This window comes from Ostrinia furnacalis, unplaced genomic scaffold (genome assembly GCF_004193835.3).
Source record: "Ostrinia furnacalis isolate ACB-3 unplaced genomic scaffold, ASM419383v2 OfSCF4756, whole genome shotgun sequence".
Classification (NCBI taxonomy): Eukaryota; Metazoa; Arthropoda; class Insecta; order Lepidoptera; family Crambidae; genus Ostrinia; species Ostrinia furnacalis.
In genome coordinates this window covers 60,791-82,504 of record NW_021134995.1, presented here as the reverse complement: position 1 = coordinate 82,504, position 21,714 = coordinate 60,791, and the positions used below count along the sequence as shown (strand labels likewise).

Below are 21,714 nucleotides of genomic sequence, written 5' to 3'. Positions count from 1 at the left end.
AAGAAGAAGAAGATGGTTTTTTATGGACTCCCTAATATTGCTAAAAATAGCCGACTGTTGCTAATAACTCTATGAAAAATACATACTAAAGCTTCGTACAATTAACTTACTACGTTGCACGAGTCTATTACGAAAAACCACGAACATAAATAATTTTAGTTTTAGCATTGAAGTATGTAATTGGTTGCTATTTTTATTCTGCAACAAAAATGTCAATATACCACTGATTGTAAAGTAATATACCACCACATACCACTGACTGTAAAGTAATATACCACTGACTCTAAAGACTACAACTACCATTATTGTTGCAGATATGTGACGTGACAACAAAATGGCGGCTCTACACATCGCCTGGCGACTGCACAGCCTGGAGAGTCTGCTGCTAAAGGTGGACACCAAGACCTGAACCATGCCCGCTGATGCCCGCTAAAATGGAGTTCGCCTCTATTTTACCTACCAATGTGAGTTGCATGAAATAATTCTTACACCCGTATTCACAAACGATGCTTGCTTAAGTGAAGCAGCAAATCGACACAGCGTTGAATAGAGCTCTGTTATTGGTTCGTGTGTCACCCTGTGCGTCCACGCGCACTGTGAGACCTCATAGTAATATTTGTGAATACGGGCGTTAGTTTCTTTTTCTTGTGATACGGATTTCGTCACGCGTGCGTAAAAACAAGTAATGAAATAATGAAGTGCGGGTCAGATCTGCACACGTGCACAAATCCGCATTACACGAAAAGCGCACTTAGAGGTTATGAAAAAAAAGAAGGGGACAAAATTCACAGCTTGGTCGAACCATTTGATAGTCACAGGTCAAATTTTCTCAACTTTCGATCCCACCACTAACACCTCCTGTACAGTCAAGATCTACAGTTGAGCAGCCATTGAAAAAACTAGTGAAAGTTAAGAATCCCAGGTGACAGCTGAGCATCTTAAGCCCGTAATCGTAATCTCTAGCTCGGCTGAAATTGTACTACTTATTCTTCAAAATGCTACTTAGTCGTTGATTCCAAGCCAAGTTAATTCCAAGAGCCAAGTGTACTTATTCCTCTGCTGGACATATGCCTCCCCAAAAGAGTGACAGAGATTACGGTCACCCATATTTTTCATCCAGCTCAGCCAGCTATGTTCTCGCTACTGGATCTATGCTAAAAGTAGCAGGTCTGCCGCCTACAGCTATCGATTTTCAATAAACGTATTCAATGAATTTCACGCGTGGATAGTAAGTAACGTTACCACAGAGCCGATATATTTAATAATTAATCCCAATCCTACTAAATCGCTCGAAGTATACCGGCGCAGGGTCGGGCGTTGACCGAAATTTGTTTAGCCAAATTTGAGGTAGGGTCAATGATTTAGGGGACCTCTTTGACATATTAGCAAGTTAGTTTAATAGTTTAGTTGTTGATATGGTCTCCTGTCGGATTAGATCCTTTAACTTGTAGGATATCAAGCTATTTGAAGGTTTTGGAGACTTGGGAACTTAGATCATCATTAGATTTATAGATACTCCAAGGTACTAGGGTAGGGATGTCTAAAAACGGATAAGCATTTTTAACTTGAAATTTCGAGTCATCAGTTATCAGTCTTTCTGATTTCTTGGTAGGTTTTAAAAGTATCAAATAGTGATAAACCAACAAACTTCTTACAGTTTACTAACCTTACTGATCAGGATTTGAAAAAATCTAGGCTACTGAAATTTTACTGACGAAAATTAAAGTGTTTTTAAATATTTGGCAAAATATTACAATTTCAACCATTTAAATTAAAATTTTGTCGCCAGGTGGCGCCAGAATTTAACGACTCGATCGTGGAGTATGATGACGGTGATGACCCTGATGCTGTCACGCTTCTATCTATACTTCTCGTTGGTAAGTATTAATTTTTTTACACCTCGTTACCTCTAGGACATCTTTTTTGCCCGAAACCTATTTAAAAATCTTTTTTTCGTCAGGAAATGCATGAAATTGTGTACCCATTGGTCCGGGGTACCAGTGGGTTATGTGATGCTCTCCCTGCCAGATGGGCAGGGACTACTCACTGAAACCTGATGGTGTCATCCCATAGTCTTTGGGACGGAGCTGCGAGTTATTCGAGCTAGACAGCCTAAACATTCTTTCGCGGCTCTGCCTCAGACTGTGGCTCGCTCCGTTTGAGCAAGCGACGACTTAAAACCCTACTTTAGTCTAGGTTAAGCACAAAGTAGATAAAGATATGGCGAAAGGACTTAGGTAGTGATAAGACTCTAATATTGACCTGAAACAAACTGAATGCGTTGTTTATAAGTATCGGTTTTGGTATTATTATAGGCAGTAAGAGCTGTTTAGGCAGTAATTTCAACCAAACGTCTAATTTGAAAACGCTGTAGAAGTTGTTATCTTCCAATGGCACGTTAATGTTTGTGGTTACTGCTGTAATTTTGTTTTAGGTAACTTTTGGTTTTGTTTTGTATGCGGTATCTTGGTCCTTGAATATTTTTGTGTAGGTATTTTACAAAGTTCAATATGGATAAATATTATTATGCTTAGCTGATAGTGTTAAGTACCATGTCTATTGGTGTAGTAACTTAAATTTTACAGGAGATGTTATTATTCATCTAGACTGGAGCCACTTTAAACATGAAAAATTCATCTCTAACAGCGTAATAGGAAAAATCCCCGGTGTTTTTTAACTTCTTTGTTTTCTTTGTTCATTCATTTTCATATTGTTCATTTTTCAAGTTGCGAGTGGTTTGTGCTTTTATTCACTCATTAAAATGGTTGGTTCTGTAGTTATAACTTCTAAGTCTTTATATAAATTTACAAACAAATCAATATACTACCCAAATAATTTATTGCGTCGTGTAAACATTTTCAGTTTACTGGAAAGCACAAAAATTGAAATCGCCTTCAAATCGGCTGATCGAAATTTCTGTCGAATTCAATTTTCCCTTTCCCCTTAAACTCCGAAGAATCTGAGAAATCTAAACGAAATAATATTTTCCAAGGCTTGGCTATCGCACGTCCCCATAATAGGACAGCCGACGGAAGGGCATTTTCTTCCAATAATGCTTGGAAATCTTTGATTTTCTCCGAAGATCCGCCTGTGTTTTATAATATTTACGTTTAACTTCGTAAAGATAAATTGAGATTTCTTTGAAACAGATTTTGAGGGTTTAACGTTTTAAGTTTTAATTGTAAGTATTTGAATTGCATTCAGAATGTGAAAATAAAAAAGAATGGGACCTTACAGAAGATGCAAGAATGTTTACGGTTCAAGACATTTATTTCTCAAAAAAAAAAATACATTATTAAAAGAGATACAAAATTAACCTTAAAACTATAAATTATTTCAGTATCTTTTGTTTGACATAATATGCTTTTGATTACGTAAAAAGTAATAAAAAAATCGTTCATTTATTTCCAAAAATAGGCTTTAAAAGCCCCTTTTAAATGATCAGGCAATTAATATAATTGAGAATCACTCATTTTCCTTTTTTAAGAAAAGTTATGAGTGCCTTAAGAAAATATTTTAAACTTAACCTTTATTCTAAAAGGTGTTTTGTTCGTATTTTTCCATTGAACAACTTCTTGAAGAAAAACTTTGCCATTGTTTGTTATTACGCCTCTTTGTGATGGAAAGGTGTGATCCGAAAATTGAATAAAGGGTTTTTCTTTCTCTGTAATAAGCCAGGTTATATTTTGGTACGAAATTTTGGTCTTATAACGCTGATCTCATTTTATTATTTGTTATATTATTTTATTTTACGTTATTTCGAAAACAAACTGTTATTTTATTAATTAACAATATCGGTGTAAGGTAAATAGATTTGTTTCTTTTCCCAAATGGCGGCGTTACAAGACTTTTAACACATAAAAAAAAATAGAAAAGGTTGCATTACGGCTAAACTCCTTGGCAGCGCACCTGGCCGGTGAGAAACGTTTTAATTGAGTGTACTCTCAACAAAGAAAAAAACAGTGTTCTTTTCGACTGTCAATTGTTTTATCGCAACATCTAATTTTTTCGCTCCAACTAGCTATTGTCTAATTTTTGCACCAAATGAAAATACTTTAGAACTCAATAATTATTATCTCTCTAATCGTATTGTCATTGACGTACTTGTTTCGTTTACTAAGCTAAAGGCATGTAATTTTTTACGCAAACTTGTGCAAGTACTAATACCCCGCAGACTTCAAAATTTTAGTCGATCAATAGTTTAGTCGGGCTGTTAACCAGTATGAAAAAGTGCTCACTTTCACCCATTTAGTATCGGCCGATTCTTCATACACATTAGAGGCCGACCAAACTAACGGCCGACATAGTCTGTATTCGGGGACTCATAGATAACATTTGCTACGAGGTGTTGTAGACAGAACAGCTAGAAACAACAATTCTTAGACTAAGGCTGAGTTAGACCATCTTACTTTGACTTTAGCAAACGTCAATAATCTGTCAAACTCTATACAAAAAGCACCGGTTATTGTTAAAGTTACGGTTCAAGTTGGTACAACTCCGCTTAAATTGCACCACATTACTTTAACCGTAAGTATATCCATAACCGTTGTTTTTTGTATGGAGTTTGACAGACTTTTGACGTTTGTTAAAGTAAAAGTAAGATGATGCAACCCAGCTTTACAAATTAAGCTACCGTCATTTGTTTTACACCACTTCTGTCACATGCTTCAAAGTTACATTGTATCGTCACTTGTTTCAAACGACTTCTTCTTCCACAGGCATATTCCTCTCCCTCCTTATATTCCTGAGCGTGGCTGGCAACATCCTGGTCTGCATCGCCATCTACACCGACCGAGGGTTGAGGAGAATCGGGAATTTGTTCCTGGCGTCGTTGGCGATCGCTGACATGCTGGTCGCTGCTGCTGTGATGACGTTTGCTGGGGTCAACGACTTGTTGGGGTAAGTGTGCGCAATCTGTCATCGGTGTGCTTACAATAACCTTATGTTCTATTGTGTGCTCGCTGACGAGAATAACTAAAATCTTCATTGATTTTTTTACGCACTCGCTAGCAAGCACTCACACTCTCAACACACACGTAAACTCATGGTAAGCAGACTGATGGTATTATAGTCCAGTCATTATAGTAAGTTCACCTCGGAATTCGAGATACCCAGCTGTAAGTCTGTAAATACGTGTATATTGACACCCTAAAAGTTGTCTCAAAACCTACATATGGTAGGGTGTAAGCAACTATTAAATTTCAAGGTCAACGGTCACAAAAATCGGTTTTTTGGCTTTTTTTTAGAAATATCTCATTTCCTATGGGTTTTTTGCTATTTGTATTTATTATTAATATTGTAGAATACTAAATTCTCTACAAATTTTGTTTTAAAACTTTTTTTATATGGTGAACCGTTTTCGAGATAGAGGGCGGAGAGCGCGCGGTCACTGCATCACTTCAGGTCTACTTAAGCGGTTTAGATTTTTCATACAAAAGGATTTTCCCGCTAATTCCTGTGGGAATTTCGGGAATTCCTTGTTGTAACTAAGCTTTGAGTTTACTAAGGTACCTACATGCCAAATTTCAAGCGTCTAACTTCCGTTAAGCGTTTAGATTTTTCATACAAAAGGATTTTCCCGCTAATTCCTGTTCCCGTGGGAATTCCTAAGTATACTATAACCTGCCCAGGTGTATGAAGAATAATTGTACCAAGTTTCGTTAAAATCCGTCGAGTAGTTTTTGTTTCTATAAGGAACATACAGACGGACAGAATTCTATACATGAAATATATTTTCAAAATAACTATCAGGGGGTGATTAGTGATCGATACTGATGCCAAAAATGCAATCAGTAAAATTTTTGTCTGTCTGTCTGTCCGTCTGTATGTTCCTTATAGAAACAAAAACTACTCGACGGATTTTAACGAAACTTGGTACAATTATTCTTCATACACCTGGGCAGGTTATAGTATACTTAGGAATTCCCACGGGAACAGGAATTAGCGGGAAAATCCTTTTGTATGAAAAATCTAAACGCTTAACGGAAGTTAGACGCTTGAAATTTGGCATGTAGGTACCTTAGTAAACTTAAAGCTTATTTACAACAAGTAATTACCGAAATTCCCACGGGAATTAGCGGGAAAATCCTTTTGTATGAAAAACCTAAACCGCTTAAGTTGACCTGAAGTGATGCAGTGACCGCGCGCTCTCCGCCCTCTATCTCGAAAACGGTTCACCGTATAAAAAAATTTTTTAAACAAAATTTGTAGAGAATTTAGTATTCTACAATATTGATAATAAATACAAATAGCAAAAAACCCATAGGAAATGAGATATTTCCAAAAAAAGCGCAAAAAACCGATTTTTGTGACCTTTGACCTTAAAATTTAATAGTTGCTTACACCCTACCATATGTAGGTTTTGAGACAACTTTTAGGGTGTCAATATACAAGTATTTACAGACTTACAGCTGGGTATCTTTAATTCCGAGATTCTTACCTAATTTAAGCTTAAATGACTGGACTATTACATAGTTACAGAGTAAGCCCGTTCGGAATGTGTGATGAAAAGATGTTCCAAACTAGATTTAAAGTCAAGTCAGTAATTAGTCTAAATATTTTTTAGTGGTGTTTATACGAGTTTTGTGCCCTACATAATTGCAGGCCTTTGTCTGCAAAAGAATTGAAAAGAAGTTTGGCAAAATAACATAATATTTTTTGACAGAGGCATGAATGCGATGTTTCCGAATTATCATCATCAAAACGCTTACAATATTTTGAAACATTGGCAATGCCAATATAATAATGAACTCGCCTGTACCTGTACCTACTACATCTGCTTAATAAAATTAGTTTTCATGAGATAGCAACTTAAATTCATATAATAATACATCTACTTTTAGTCCCATGGTCACTTTTCACATGGTTCTATCGATAAAATATTTTCTCAACACTCAACAGTTACTGGCAATTGCCTATCTGCAACTACGTTAGAATCAACTCGTTTACCAAATTGACTGCACTAACGACACACAATGGGCCAATTGGCAAGCATTACATGCACAGCGGCAGTGGACATGTTAAGGGGATTTTACCCTTATTTATGGACATTATTGAGGAAGAATAATGGAAAGTTTCAAAAGATACTTATTTTCATTATCATTAGAAATGTTTGAAAATGTTTATCTTTAAAGATTAGTAGTAGTGCACTATCCTTAAATAAATATTGATTTTGTGTTAGTAGTTGGTTCACCAAAATAGTCTAATAGTCGTCGGGGATCGATTTATTGACCCTCGGCAAGTCTTAAACCATACAGTTCGGCTAATGTTACCTGCATAGTATCCAATGCAAAAGATTAAAGACTACTTCATAGATAAAATAGCAATTAATACTAAAGTCTAGTAGCTATAAGCAATATGCACTCAGTATGTAGTTCGTACAATGTTTGAAGCCACGATAGCCGAACGGTGAAGGGGTCCGACTGGCCGATTCATGATCCGGGGAACGCGGGTTCGGTCCCCGCCGCCGCTTGACTATTGTGGTGAGCTCACTCGTGATACAAGCATATTTAGCTTAGTACGAGGTGCTACTACACAAATTACTAATACTCCAGTAATTTGTGTAATAGTAAATTACTAATAATCTTAAATAAAAAGTAGTAACTGCTACTTTTATTCCTCCACTACGTTCTAATTCGCACCCACTCCCAAAAATGTGTTAAAGACATTCTTGATTCCCACAAACTTCGAACAGTTCCTTCAAGTTCCAAGAATTCAAATCCAAATGCTAAATGAAATTCCTTTTCACAGCTACTGGGTCTTCGGCGAACAGTTTTGCGACACTTGGGTGGCGTGTGACGTCATGTGCTCCACGGCGTCCATACTCAACCTCTGCGCTATCTCTCTAGACAGATACATACATATCAAGGATCCGTTGAGGTAAGACATTAAGCACCATAGTACTTTTAGCATCGGCGATTTCTTTTAACCACAACGAGGAAGCTCTTGGCCTGTATCTCACCTGATGGTGAGTGATGATCAGGCCGAAGGTGGAAGCGAAGTTCACCCGGAATCCTCAACCTCATACATGCGAGTGTATCGATACAGCATCACCGTTTCGCTACTTCATGCTTTCTGACGGGGTATCGGATTCACGCGTTTTAGCGACTCTGTGAATGCAGCATGGCGATTTCACGACCTCATGCGTTCTGACGCGGTATCGGAATCGCGCGTTTTAGTGAACTGTATCGATGCAGCATCGCGATTTCGCGACTTCATGCTTTCGGACGCGGTATCGGAATCGCGCATCGAGTTTCCGAAAAGCGACTCAATAGCAGTGTGGAATGTGTGGTCGCTGCATTCAGCTTCTAAAAAGTGGCTAAATCGCCAATCGCCCATGCTATAAGTAGCATGTAATAGCATTGCATTGCATTGTGCGGTGGCTCTGAGTACAGACACAGCACATCATTAGCCACTGGTTGTAGGTAGATGAGTTTATCTGACAGATAACTCTATCTGAGAGTTGTGTAAAAAACATTTTAGTTTGTTGTCCAGACAGTCCTAATAAGCAGGCACACACTTTTAATCTTTCTTCTTCTTCTTTCTTTTCAGCCAAATGACGTCCACTGCTGGACAAAGGCCTCCCCCAAGGTTTTCCACAATGAACGGTCCTGCGCTGCCCGCATCCAGGCTCTTCCCGCGACCTTTACCAGATCGTCGGTCCACCTAGTAGGAGGCCTGCCCACGCTACGTCTTCCAGCCCGTGGTCGCCACTCGAGAACTTTCCTGCCCCAACGGCCATCGTCTCTACGAGCTATGTGCCCCGCCCACTGCCACTTGATTTTAGCAATTCTGCGAGCTATGTCGGTTACTTTGGTTCTCCTGCGGATCTCCTCATTTCTGATTCGATCACGCAGGGAAACTCCGAGCATAGCCCGCTCCATCGCCCTTTGGGTGACCTTGAGCCTTCTTATGAGGCCCATAGTAAGCGACCACGTCTCAGATCCGTATACCATCACTGGCAACACGCATTGGTCAAATACTTTCGACTTAAGACACTGCGGTATTTCGGACGTGAGTATATGGCGAAGCTTCCCGAACGCTGCCCATCCGAGTTGGATTCGACGATTGACCTCTTTCTCGAAGTTGGACCAACCTAACTGGACTGTTTGTCCCAGGTATACATAACACTTTTAATAGGTGTGGTAAATAAGCCTTAAATAACGTTCTGACCATATTATTATGTAAATATCATTGTGTGCAAAACAGGCTAGAATTACCGAGAACGAAAGGGTTAATTAATCCAAGTGCGATGTAAAAATAAAAATGAAATCTGTTTGGAACAAGTTAAATTTGTTTAGTAACAGCTAGGTTTTGCTTCAGTTGATTTGAAGGCTTTGAAGCCTGAAAAAGGTTTGAAAATGTTTGCACAAATTATTATAAAAACTGATATTGTTAGTTTGCCAGTTGTAAATAATAAATTAGACTCAGTTAAAATTGTGAAAACGTTTTAATTTTCTTTAGACTCCGATATTAACTGTTGAACAATTTTAATTTAGAATATACTCCGATAAAACTAGTGAGCTATGAAATTTAATAGCGATTGATTGCTACGATAATAATTAAACTTTTGAATATTACCTGCACAAAGTTAAAATAAATTACAGCGTTTAGAAATTTAGAATATGGCCGCTCTGGGACAACCAGATTTCCTTACAAATTGTGGTGTCGTATTGTGTTCACTTCATATAGCTATTTTTTATGCAAAACCGCAATCGCACCTGGTGTTAAGTGAGCAGTCTAGGATGGCAGATATCTGCCCTGTATGTGCCTATTCACTCTCGCCTTGAAAAGGCCCGGATTATAGCTATTTCAAAAGTATAGATGGCCTCAAAGCTTAGGCCTGATCCAGACACAGGCACACAGCGATCATCGTGCGGTTGCTGTGCAGTAGGCCTAAGATGCGCGCCGCGATAAGCGGTTATCATGCCATTTTATCGATTTTTCCCATACATTCTGACGTCGATAAAAGTTATCACGGCGCGCATCTTAGGCCTACAGATCTCGTACATTTCGTACACGGTTATCGCCTCAGTGCCTTTTTTTGTCGCGGGTGAAACGCTTTGTGCAGCGTCACCATTGCCGGAGGACAGGGTGGTGTATGGGACTCCCGGCGCCCCGAAAAGGGCGCTGCTCCGTGCTGAAAAGGACGGGGTATACCCACTAAAACCTCCGCGGCGTTCCGTCATCGCCCGAGTGGGGTTGTCTCGAGTATCCGGCCGTAGCCTTAGACTTCTGAGAACCGCCTCAGTGCCTCGCCAATGAGAACCAACCCAGAAAACGCGCGGTTATCGCGCGTATGGTTGAACCAGGCCTGAAATTATTCATTTTATTTAATACTTCAAAACGAGGTTGACAGACGATAGGCATAACCTAATTCACAATAACTCAATGGTCCCAATATTTCGCAGCAATTTTTAAATTAACGTTAAATGGAATCAGTCTGTGAGAATAATACCGAAATCGTGGAATTGTTTCCATTAATTCCAGAATCAATGTAATTATATATTTTAACAACAGACCTATCGGCACGGAACGTACCTCAGTACTTAACCACTAGAATCGAAAATAATTGCGCACCCAATATCGAATTTCAAGGGAAATGTCGCCGAAATACCAATTTTGTATAATCTGCCGCCCTGAAGTATCAAATTTCGGTTTTAACTACACTTTGAAGATATTATTGGCTGAGCCAACAAATTGGAATGAATGTTATTAACATTCGAGCCGATGAATCTTTATAAATGTTTGATATTACGTGGTTGAATATCAAGGTTAATAGGGTTTGGAGTTGTCATCGTGGATATTCTGGTGTTGAATTTTTATGTAGGGCATAAAATTGATAAGAAAGAAGAACGTTTGTTAGTGGTACTTCAATAAAACTTAATATCTAATTTCACTCAAGATCAAAGCTTGTCGAAAAAATAAATGATTTTTCGCTTTAATCCTAACACTATCTTTTTAATTAATTTTTAGCATGACAATGTATATTGTATAAGACATTTTGCCAATGAATCAAAAATCGCATCGTTTGGGCCAGCAACAACAAAACAAATTAAGTGGTTCACGAGTCTAACGCTGACTGCTTTAACAATAAATACGATAGCAGAAGAAGTAGATTAATAAGGAATTTCAGTATCTCTCCTAGTTATGTAGTTGTTATAAGTTCTTGAAACTCACGGAGGCGAGTGAGCTTTACTAATATATAGAATCCATTATTGGCTGTAAGAACAAAAATACCTGTTTGTATTATTATTATAAAGAGCTGTGGTTTTCTGAATAAAGAAAAATAAAAATAAATAAAATAAAATACTTTTGTGTGTGTGCACATGCACATAACGATAGTAAAATGTAATGTAATGTAATGTCTATCAAAACTTTTGAAAAACGAACAAGTAGAGAGCCACCACACATTTAAAGCTCACCCGCCTTCGTGAATTGCAACAACTATACGTAAAACGCGATAAATTGACGTAATATTGTGTTCGCGGGCATTTCACAAAAGGTCTTTAAGTCCCTTAAACGTCCCTATAAACTTTAGAAAGTAACCCAATTACTATAACTCCAAATGTCTTTCTCGACTCCTAATCCCTTATTTCTGTTGCAGATACGGTCGCTGGGTGACCCGCCGAGTGGCCATCATTACAATCGCCATGATCTGGATCTTGGCTGCGTTGGTCAGCTTCCTGCCTATCTCCCTCGGTCTTCACAGGCCCGATGAGGAGGCCTTGGCCACACAGAGGCCTCCGAGATACCCCACGTGTGCCCTCGTTTTGACCCCAACGTATGCGGTTGTATCCAGCTGTATATCATTTATACTGCCGTGCATTGTGATGATCAGTATATACTGCAGGTTAGTAAAAGATAGATGAATCGTTCATTTGCAAAAACTTTTTATTTAAACATATGTATAGTGACAAAACAGCAGGAGGCAGGTAATAAGCACGAATAATGAAACAAAATTAGCCTTTTAAAATAATTCCCTGTGTCAGAGTGATGTGTGCCGCAGCGATGCAAAAAACAAAGAGCTCAGTGTAAACACTGCCCTCAATAGGGCAGAACACCGATTTTCAGCTCTTGCTAGAGAACGCACGAAGCGCACGTGAACGGAATGAACCCGCTCGCTTTCGGAAACAATAGGTAGAACTTATGGACTTCGAGTAAAAAAAAAAGCCTAAAAAATAATAATAATAAAAATATTTATTTTCTTCACAATGGGCTTAGGTATTGAGACAATATTTGACAAGATATTAGGTACACACGACAGCACATAGGAAAGATACAATAGTTTGTCATTCTGTGATACATTATTTGCTAGTGTGCTAATCGGTGCTTTGGCCTGGCATATCATATACCGTATTGTGAAGACTGGTGCCTGAAGTAGGTTTTGAAAGAGCCTGTATTACAGGTCACCAGGGACTCACACACGGCATAATTACATTTGTGGCCTGCAGTGGGTACTACCTACATTCATTGTTACACTAAAAGTAGGAATAGGTACTTATCTACATTAGAAAAAACACAATCTTATGAGACGTGAGTAAGGTGAATATTAAATATTTATTCATTTAGATCACCAACAAGGTTAGATCAACCAAATGTCCCACGGGTTTCCACAACGACCGGTACTTCGTTGCTCGCATCCAGGTGTCTCCCGCAACCTTCAACAGATCGTCGATCCACCGAATGGGTGGCCTGCCTACTGTTTAATAGATTTTTTGGCAATTTCCAGTTAGGAAAGTAATAAAACTATTTATTGCTTTAGGATAAGTCTGTATCTATAACTGATCTAACAAAATGTTTAATTTAATTGAGTTTACTAAGCACTATTTAATTATCTACTAGAATTTTCTAGCATTGCTACAGTTTTCCAACGTAGGACATCTAAAAGTTTGCATTTATGTCGAACTTCATTTCGTTTAATGACGTTTTAACTTACATTTTAACCGCTAAGAAGTTGGCTGAGAATCGTAACATTCATTAATTATGAACTTGATTTATTAAGTACTTCAATCACTTTATTTTAGAACAGTTAGGCAATTTTGATTTAACGCTACATTATTAGTCGTTAGCCTGAAAATTGTGATTTAGAAATTATTTGATAAAATGAGACTAGCAGTGAGCTATATCTTAAAATAATACAAAAATACTAAAAGCTTTAAGTAAAATGAGATGCAAAGTAGATAATTGAAACTGCTTTAAAATGACTTTTTATAATAATAATATTTTATTATTAAAATATGTTTTCTTCCACAACTCTTGCCACACTATCAAAGGGTTTTGACAATAATCATTCGACTCGAACTTGATCTTCGCTGGTTGGGTTTTTATTGACGGTCAAACTATAAATCATGGCTACGTACGAGTTGCAGCGGTGGGAACAAAAGGTGCGAAAAGTCCCGTTAAAAAACTATTCAGGCATTAACTTAATAAGAAAAGACAACAAAGTAAACATAAAATGCTTTTTCCAGGGGAGATTGTTTGACAATAAATAAAAGACATATGACTGATCAAACAAGAAAAGAATATACATTTTTCTAGATTTTTTCCTACAAATTCTTGACCACTGATTCCGTTAAACCTAACAATCCCTAATGATCCACTCAACAACAAAGGCCAATTTGCGATGAACAGTCTTCGCAAACTCACAATGTCAAGGAAGGCTTAATATACCGTTTTTAGTGCCATTCATTTTGAATGGACCAATTAGCTAAGTAGTTGTATAAGGCGGTTAAACTTCCATTACGTAGAAAGCACTTACGATATGGTATTTATTAGAGCGTCCTTGTCAAATGATGTCAGGTTCAAGTAACTACAGTACATGTCCTTTATTATTAAAAGACATGCGGTTACACCAATTTAATTTATTAGATTCAGTTCATTTTGGTAATATCATGTCGGCTGTACCAGCACTGGTGTTTTCGGTACAGTAGTAATGACATGAATTGATACAGTAATAATATTGGTTTTAATTGGTTAAAAATCTGAAATAATCCGTTCTTCGGCGGACACTTCCAAGTCGTTTTTTACTCAGGAGAGTGGCTTATCTATACCTACCAGATGCCTGCCTGCATTATGTGGGGCTCGAACCCACTAAAAACTTGGGGTGTTCCCTCTGCTGCTTGGTGGTCGGCGGCGCCTTGGGTACCAGAGACGATCAAGACGCCTTCCGTGGACATGACAGGATCCACCATGCTCCCCCTCAATGGGTGGCCGATGTTCACCTGGCTCACCTTTATTCGATCCAATTAGCATAAAACATATAACCTGTCTATAGTTATAGTTCTTGCAACTCACGAAGGCGAGTGAGCTTTACTTGTGTGTGTACGTGTAGGTTCATGCACATAACGATAGTGTAATGTCTGTCAAAACTTTTGAAAAAAGAACAGTAGCGAGCCACCACACATGTAAAGCTCACTCGCCTTCGTGAATTGCAACAACTATAAACCTAATACTCAACAAAAGCACATCACAAGGAACGTCACTCGACTTGAAATAAAAAGGCTGTGGGACATTATGTGACTAACTGTACGACTTGTCGCTCACGGAAGTTACACAATGAGAGCAGTCGCACGAGAAATGAACTTTTATTAATGGAAGCAAAAGTTTCAATAAAACACTGAATGGCTTTTATTAAACTCAATATCGGTGACTGCCACATTTTTCCTTTTACCGGAGAAGTGACATTTTAGATGGAAATGTTTTACTTTTTTTACTAATAAGTAATTATTGTAAGCGCTGCATGATTTTGATGAAAAATTAGTTAAAATGGATTACCGATTTCACAGCATTTATTCCAAAACCACTTCATTGAAATACTTAATTCTAGCCCTAAAAAAATAAATTTAAATTTTCTGTAAAATTAGACTTTAAGTGCTTTTAGTAGCTCTGAAAACAATTTAAGTTAGTAAATTGAGTTCACTAAATAGTGACGTCACATCTCATTACCATACCAAATCTATGAAGAGTTGCGGTTTAATAGCACATAGAAAGTTTGTTGATTGGCTATTGTCAGCTAGGTACCCTTTATACCATTGATAGGTAGGTTCTATTGATAACATGCCCTTGATAAGCAAGGGAATAAATGGAGCGAAGTATTACGAAATGAGTCACTTTTGGAGACATTTGGTCTCGTAAAAATCCGATGCGTTACGAAATAAAACCCAATTTTACGCTTAAAGCCTCTATAACGCTGATATACGACTGCTGATAAAAACAAATCACTTTCTAATCCTGATTTAAGATCATTTGAGATAAAAAGGGACTCAAGTACCTAACCAAGATTCGATTAAGTAATGAAGCGTTCTATTCTGAATTTGGCAAATGAATTGGTTATAGTGACATGCCAGGTTAAATACGCTTAGGCATATTGCCAGCCTAGATAGCCTTGGCTCCAATGCTATAGAGTAATTGCTTGGTAACTGTTTGCTCAATGTGTTGATGATTTCATATGGAGAAAATTGTGACTTCACACTTTAAGCTACTATAAATGTTATGTAATGTACATCTGCATTATAATGAAAAGATAGGATTGTGGATGCTAAAAGGAGTTCTGTTCTAGGAGGAGTATCTGATAGACGAATGATTAGTAAAATAATGTAGAAAGCTATTATACCGTCTCTATGTACATATAGTTTGACTTTAATAATAATTTAGAACCGATAATGACTGAGTTAATATAATAAACATAGCTTCATCATCATCATCATTTCAGCCACAGGACGTTCACTGCTGAACATAGGCCTCCCCCAATGACTTCCACATCGCACGGTTGGTAGCAGCCTGCATCCTGCGCCTTCTTGCTACTTTTATCAAGTCGACGGTCCACCTTGTGGGTGGACATCCCGCGCTGCGCTCCAGCTACCACATATTAACATAGCTTCAGCTACCACATATTTCTAGATTGTCAACGTTTTTTCTAACCTTAAATGTTAGCAATGAGGAAACTCACTCACTCCTTTGTCAACAGACTGTACTGCTACGCCCAGAAGCACGTGAAGTCCATCCGCGCTGTCACCCGGACAGTCCAAATGCCGGACAATCGGACAAAGTCCGTCCGGACTCGAGTACATACTCACGTCCACTCGTCGCCGTACCACGTGTCTGACCACAAAGCAGCCATCACTGTGGGCATCATCATGGGGGTTTTTCTTCTGTGCTGGGTTCCTTTCTTCTCTGTGAACATTGTGGCGGCGTTCTGCAAAACTTGCATACCAGGTATGAACATTTTTAATAAACATTAGTAGTAAAATAAATAATGTTAGTAATTTTGAAGCCACGATAGCCGAACGGTGAAGGGGTCGGACTGGCTGACTCGTGATCCGGGGAACGCGGGTTTGAATCCCGCCGCCGCTCGACTATTGTGGCCCACTCGTGACACAAGCATTATTTAGTTTAGCACGAGGGGCTAACGGGACTATTAGTAATTTGTACAATACAAATTCTAATACTCTACAACCCCTTGAAGCTGCTGTGAAGCTTGACATTACTAGTAGTAATTTAATGTTAATTTTTTCCTTCTCCTGCAGCAAACTAGACATAAACGTGTGTTAGGAGTCGGTTAACCGCAATGGTTTAGCCGTCGACAGAGATCCAACTAACAACATTTGAACCGACTGAGACACAGAAACTGTTGGATTATTTTCATAATATAAAGTCTGCAAACATAATTTCAACAGACTATTCAGCTACAACTTTTTGAAGTGCCGAGATTTTTCGAAGCTAGGACGTTTCAATGACCGCATTCTCTTTATGAATCATTTTTTAGGCCATCTTTGTAAAATGCCTCGTAGGTAATTTGAAAGCAAGGTTTGATCGTGATCACCTCATCATATAGCGTCTATCACTGCTGCAATAAAACATTCAAGTTTTAAAATATTTAATACCCTCACACTATCAATTCCATTATTGCTACCCGTATACGAACAGTTTAAAAGACTTTTCGCTGGAGAAAAGTCGAACTAAGCTTCGAACTCCGCCAATTTTTTTTCTACTTATTTGTTGTGGAACTAAAAATGTATAGCTTTCCTCCACTCCGGTATTAACTTATACATTGCTAGTTGGATGGAGCTGCAGTATCGAAAATAAGAAGTGGAAATAGTTTCTCAGGTCAAGTTTTGCTGTAGGATATTATACTCTATTTATTTGAAACGTCTCTAAAAGCAACAACGCTTGGTACAATTTTGTGGTGCTAGTGTAATCTAGGCTTACTTGCAAAACAGGAGAAATTAACTTGTATTTGTATTATCTAAAAATAAAGCCACTAGAACTAGATTAGGGCGTCCACAGCTGGGCAAAGGCCTCCCCCAAGAATAAGGATGATGATTGGGTAATGAAATCGAAATTCTATTTAGTCCGTCAGACAGATAATAAAAAAATTTTGGAGACATGTTTTTTATTTTTTTTTCATAATCGAATAATTACAGTATTATATTGAGTTGAAATGTCGCGTGACGTCACTTTTGAGTAAAAATTCTACTCAAGCGTGACGTATCGCGCCATTTCAACTCGATGTAGCACTGTTATTATTTAATTATGAAAGAAAATAAAAAATATGAGTCTAATATTTTCTAATTGTCTGTCTGACGGGACGGACAAAATAAATGCAATGTTGTCATCTAGCCTATTTCCACAACGACCACCTTGCTTCCCGCGACCTTCACCAGTAGGCCTAAGCGGTTATCACGCCATTTTATCGATTTTGCCCATACATTTTGACGTCGATAAAAGTTATCACGGCGCGCATCTTAGGCCTACAGATCATCGGTCAATCGAGGCTGCCTAGTACCTATATTGCGTTTTCTGGTTCTTGGTCGCCACTCAAGAACTTTTTGCCCCAACGGCCATCATTTCTACAAGCTATGTGCCCCACCCACTGTCACAGTTTGGCAATAATACCTACTTGTATAATAAACCATACCTACTTTGGCACAACTACTACAAGTTTTTAATATTTATTACCAATATTACTAACGATAACCGCCAAATTTTATACTCTGAACAAAGTTCAAACAGTTCACTAAAAGGATCATTGATTGCTTCAAACTTTAACATTTTGAAAGATCCAGCGAAATTGCCACAGATTGTAAATCTAACTTGAATTGTGATAGTATCGATACTTACATTATCGATATTGAGTAGTGTTTAAAAGCTTTGGAATCCAAGTTGTAATCCAAGACACTAAATTACGAGAACAGTAATTAACATTGAAGGTGGTCCTATTGAATCGATACATTTTAATTAGATGGTGTTAACTGATTCCAATTCTAATACAAACTCCAAATTAAGTTCTTCAAATCTGACTATATTTTTTTTAATAATAAATAATAATAAATAAATATCCTTGGACATTTTACACTGCGCTTCTAGTCCCAAACTAAGCAAAGCTTGTACTATGGGTACTAGACAACGGATATAAACATACTTAAATACTTTTTTTTGTAAATACATACATATTATACATAGAAAACACCCAGTCCAATACAAACAAATATGTTCATGCACACAAATGTTTGTACTGTGCGGGAATCGAACCCGCAACCTCCGGAATAGTAGTCCGTTTCGAACCACTACACCAAACGGCCGACCATTACAAGTATTAAATACGAAGCGAAAAGGAATAAAAAAACAAAGTTTCTTTAGATTATAAGATTTGGTTGTTGGTTATAGAATATGTAGTAGTACATAATAGTCAAAGAATTAACTTGTGTACAAAATAATGTTATACGATATTTTTTAGTTCTTGTTGGTTGATATTTATCCATAATAATATTAAGTACCTCACTTTTGAAATAATTAAGTTAAAACTTGAATTTACGATGCTAAAGCGACCTTTCACAATACTCGTATATTTTTCAAGGAAATTTATCATCATCATCATCATCATCATTTTAGCCATAGTAGGACGTTAATTGCTGAAAATAGGCCTCCCCTAGTAACTTCCACGATGACCGGTTGGCAGCGGCCTGCATCCAGCGCCTTTATGAGGTCGTTCTTGTGGTATAAAATATCATCGACACAAAATACCGACAGATTGGCAACACTTGTAAGTCCACTCAAGCGCCGCGACTAACTAGACTTTAACTCAGTGTCAACAACAATCGGAAGGTAATTACTAGTTTTAATTTGAGTTTGCAATTGAACTAGAGTCTGAACTTCGTCGCCCGAGCTAGTTCTCGTTGGTTTCATTCAGTTTTATTATCTTAGTAACTATCTACAGTCTACACTTCTACACTAATATTATAGAAGAAATATTGTTTGTACTGAATAGGCTAAAATGCAAAGTCACTTTCACATGTAACATTACTTTTGGTAATGTTGCTATATTTCAATAAAAAAATTGTACCTTGATGTGTTATGAAACCTTATAAGGCCTTATCCTCATCAGTATTTCATTTTCCATCAGAGCTGAATTCGACTGATCTCCGAAAAAGCTGGCTCGAGTTCAGAAGGAATCCAATAACTAGGGTAATAGCACAGCTCGAATAGATAAGCCAGCTCATTTGTGTTGTATTTATTTTACAACCAATAATCTGGCAACCATCTGGCACACTGTGAAACTATGCAATGTCGGTTTATTATAAAAATCTGGAAAACTCTTAAAAAATGCTCAGAAATATTTTTTATTACAACATTATAAGGAAGGGAAACTCCAAATAAAATGGGAATGGGCTAGGCTAAGAAGAAGACGATGATTCAAAGTAATAATTAGGCTACTTTCACGTAATTAGACTGACAGATTTACTCGTAGGTGCGTAATAAGGTTTAATACAACCAAAAGAAAATAGGTTATCTCTACCCAATTTTTACATTTGTCTTTTTATAGCACATTCTGTATGTGAACTGTTTGATCTTGCTTGGCTACGTAAATATCGAGATAAAACGAAATAAAGTAAAAATGTCAACAACCTACAGAAGGAACCAATAGTTTCAGCAATGCAATATGGCGGGCCCGAGGGGGCGACCTTACTTTAGTTTTGTATTCGTATCAATAAAGTATATTGAATTTATTTACTATTTTAGCCTATTTCGCATTGTATACCAGTACTAAAATTCATAATGCTATTTGCCTATCCCAAAACGTTTGAATCGTATTCGAGATTCAGAAAAACTGATTGGTTTCCAGGAAAAAGTACTGAAGTTTTCGCCAAATAGTCGTAATCGGGTTACTAAAATTTTAGTAGAATGTAATTAAAATTAATTCCACTTGTTTTTAGGTCCGGGATACGTAAATGGATATGTGACTAGTAAACTCGTAAATTTTTGGTTGATATTTCTTTTTTCGACATCATATCAAGCTTACGAAAACTGAGGTCTCTAATGCCCATAGGGGTCACTTAAAATTTAGGGATTGACGGTGAAAACAGTAGGCCTAAAATGCGCGCCGTGATAACTTTTATCGACGTCAAAATGTATGGGCAAAATCGATAAAATGGCGTGATAACCGCTTATCGCGGCGCGCATTTTAGGCCTACAGGTATGTTCTTCTTATCGTGTCGACAACAAAGCTGCACAGCGTCGGTCCAAAACTCCGCCACAAGAATGACGTTGTCAGTAGCCTTCATTAAATCTTTCTGCGTGCAGTTGTTTGGGCACGCAGAGCACAACATATAAGATATAAGGCGACGGTATAAGATCCTTATAATTAAGTGCTATTTTCGAACAAAAATGTATGGTCTGATGATTTCTTTCTGCACGAGCAAAGACGCGTTATAAAGGTTAAAGGCACAAGTCGTTTTCAACACTTCGAGGGTATAAACGTTCGGCCTATTGAAGCACGAAATATAGCTCGCATAACTCCAAGTGCCGAAATTACGATCTTATCTGAAAGAGCCTTAGAGCCGTCATAAATTCATTTCATCAAGTTTATTGGATTGGATATTAATTTCAATTTTGTTCCAGATTTGGCCTTCAAGATCTTGACTTGGCTCGGATACTCCAACTCAGCTTTCAACCCGATCATCTACTCTATATTCAACACAGAGTTCAGGGAGGCCTTCAAGAAGATCCTGACTTCCAGGTACCCCCCTTGTTGTGGTTACCAGACAGTGAGAGCTAACACTCCAACAAGAAACGACAATTTCGTCACCGATTACGGAACAAAAACCCTGGTTGTGCGCAGAAGCGGGTCACTAGGTCTCTCAGGAGTTGATCCTACTCCAAGGTCTTCTGCCGAGTCTGTGAGGCCACTGAGGGAATACCACATTTGACAAGAAGACGGCACCAGCAATGCTGTGTTCGACAGAAGTGATGTGGTCTGATCGTCCAGGGACTAAGCAATACGTGTTTAAGAATAATGATGCTCATTAGTGTTTCTATTGATCAGAGTTTGAAGGGACTTACAATGTACATATCTGGTGAAATGGTGTTGTGTCGAAAATAAGGGTCGAATTTGGGTCAAAGGATCATTGAATGTGTTTTAACATACGAAATCTGTAATAATAATCGTATAGTCTGGTCGCTGAGCACGTAGAATTTTGCCAAGCTACCCATCCTTATCGCTCGCGCGTAATTATATTGCTGTCGCGACTGTGCGACGGGCGCCCGCAGTGAGTGTGCGAGCGCAATAGCAACACAATTACACGCGAGCGATAAGGATGGGTAGCTTGGGGTCATTGGACAAAATTCTACGTGCTTGGAGACCGGGCTTTAGAGTCAATCGATATCTTCAATAGAGATACATTTCTACATATCGATATAAATTATAGAATTATCGAC

General features: G+C 38.0%; 1 protein-coding gene across 1 annotated transcript; it reads left to right on the top strand.

Moving 5' to 3' along the window:
• The first annotated feature begins 434 nt into the window (after positions 1-434).
• Dopr1 (dopamine receptor-1) lies at positions 435-21,462 on the top strand. The gene is made up of 7 exons (XM_028314500.1): positions 435-464; positions 1,790-1,877; positions 4,719-4,899; positions 7,750-7,878; positions 11,606-11,851; positions 15,968-16,215; positions 20,899-21,462. The coding sequence occupies exons 1-7, from the start codon at positions 435-437 to the stop codon at positions 21,204-21,206; spliced, it is 1,230 nt and encodes a 409-aa protein (XP_028170301.1). The 3' UTR covers positions 21,207-21,462.
• Positions 21,463-21,714: the final 252 nt, after the last annotated feature.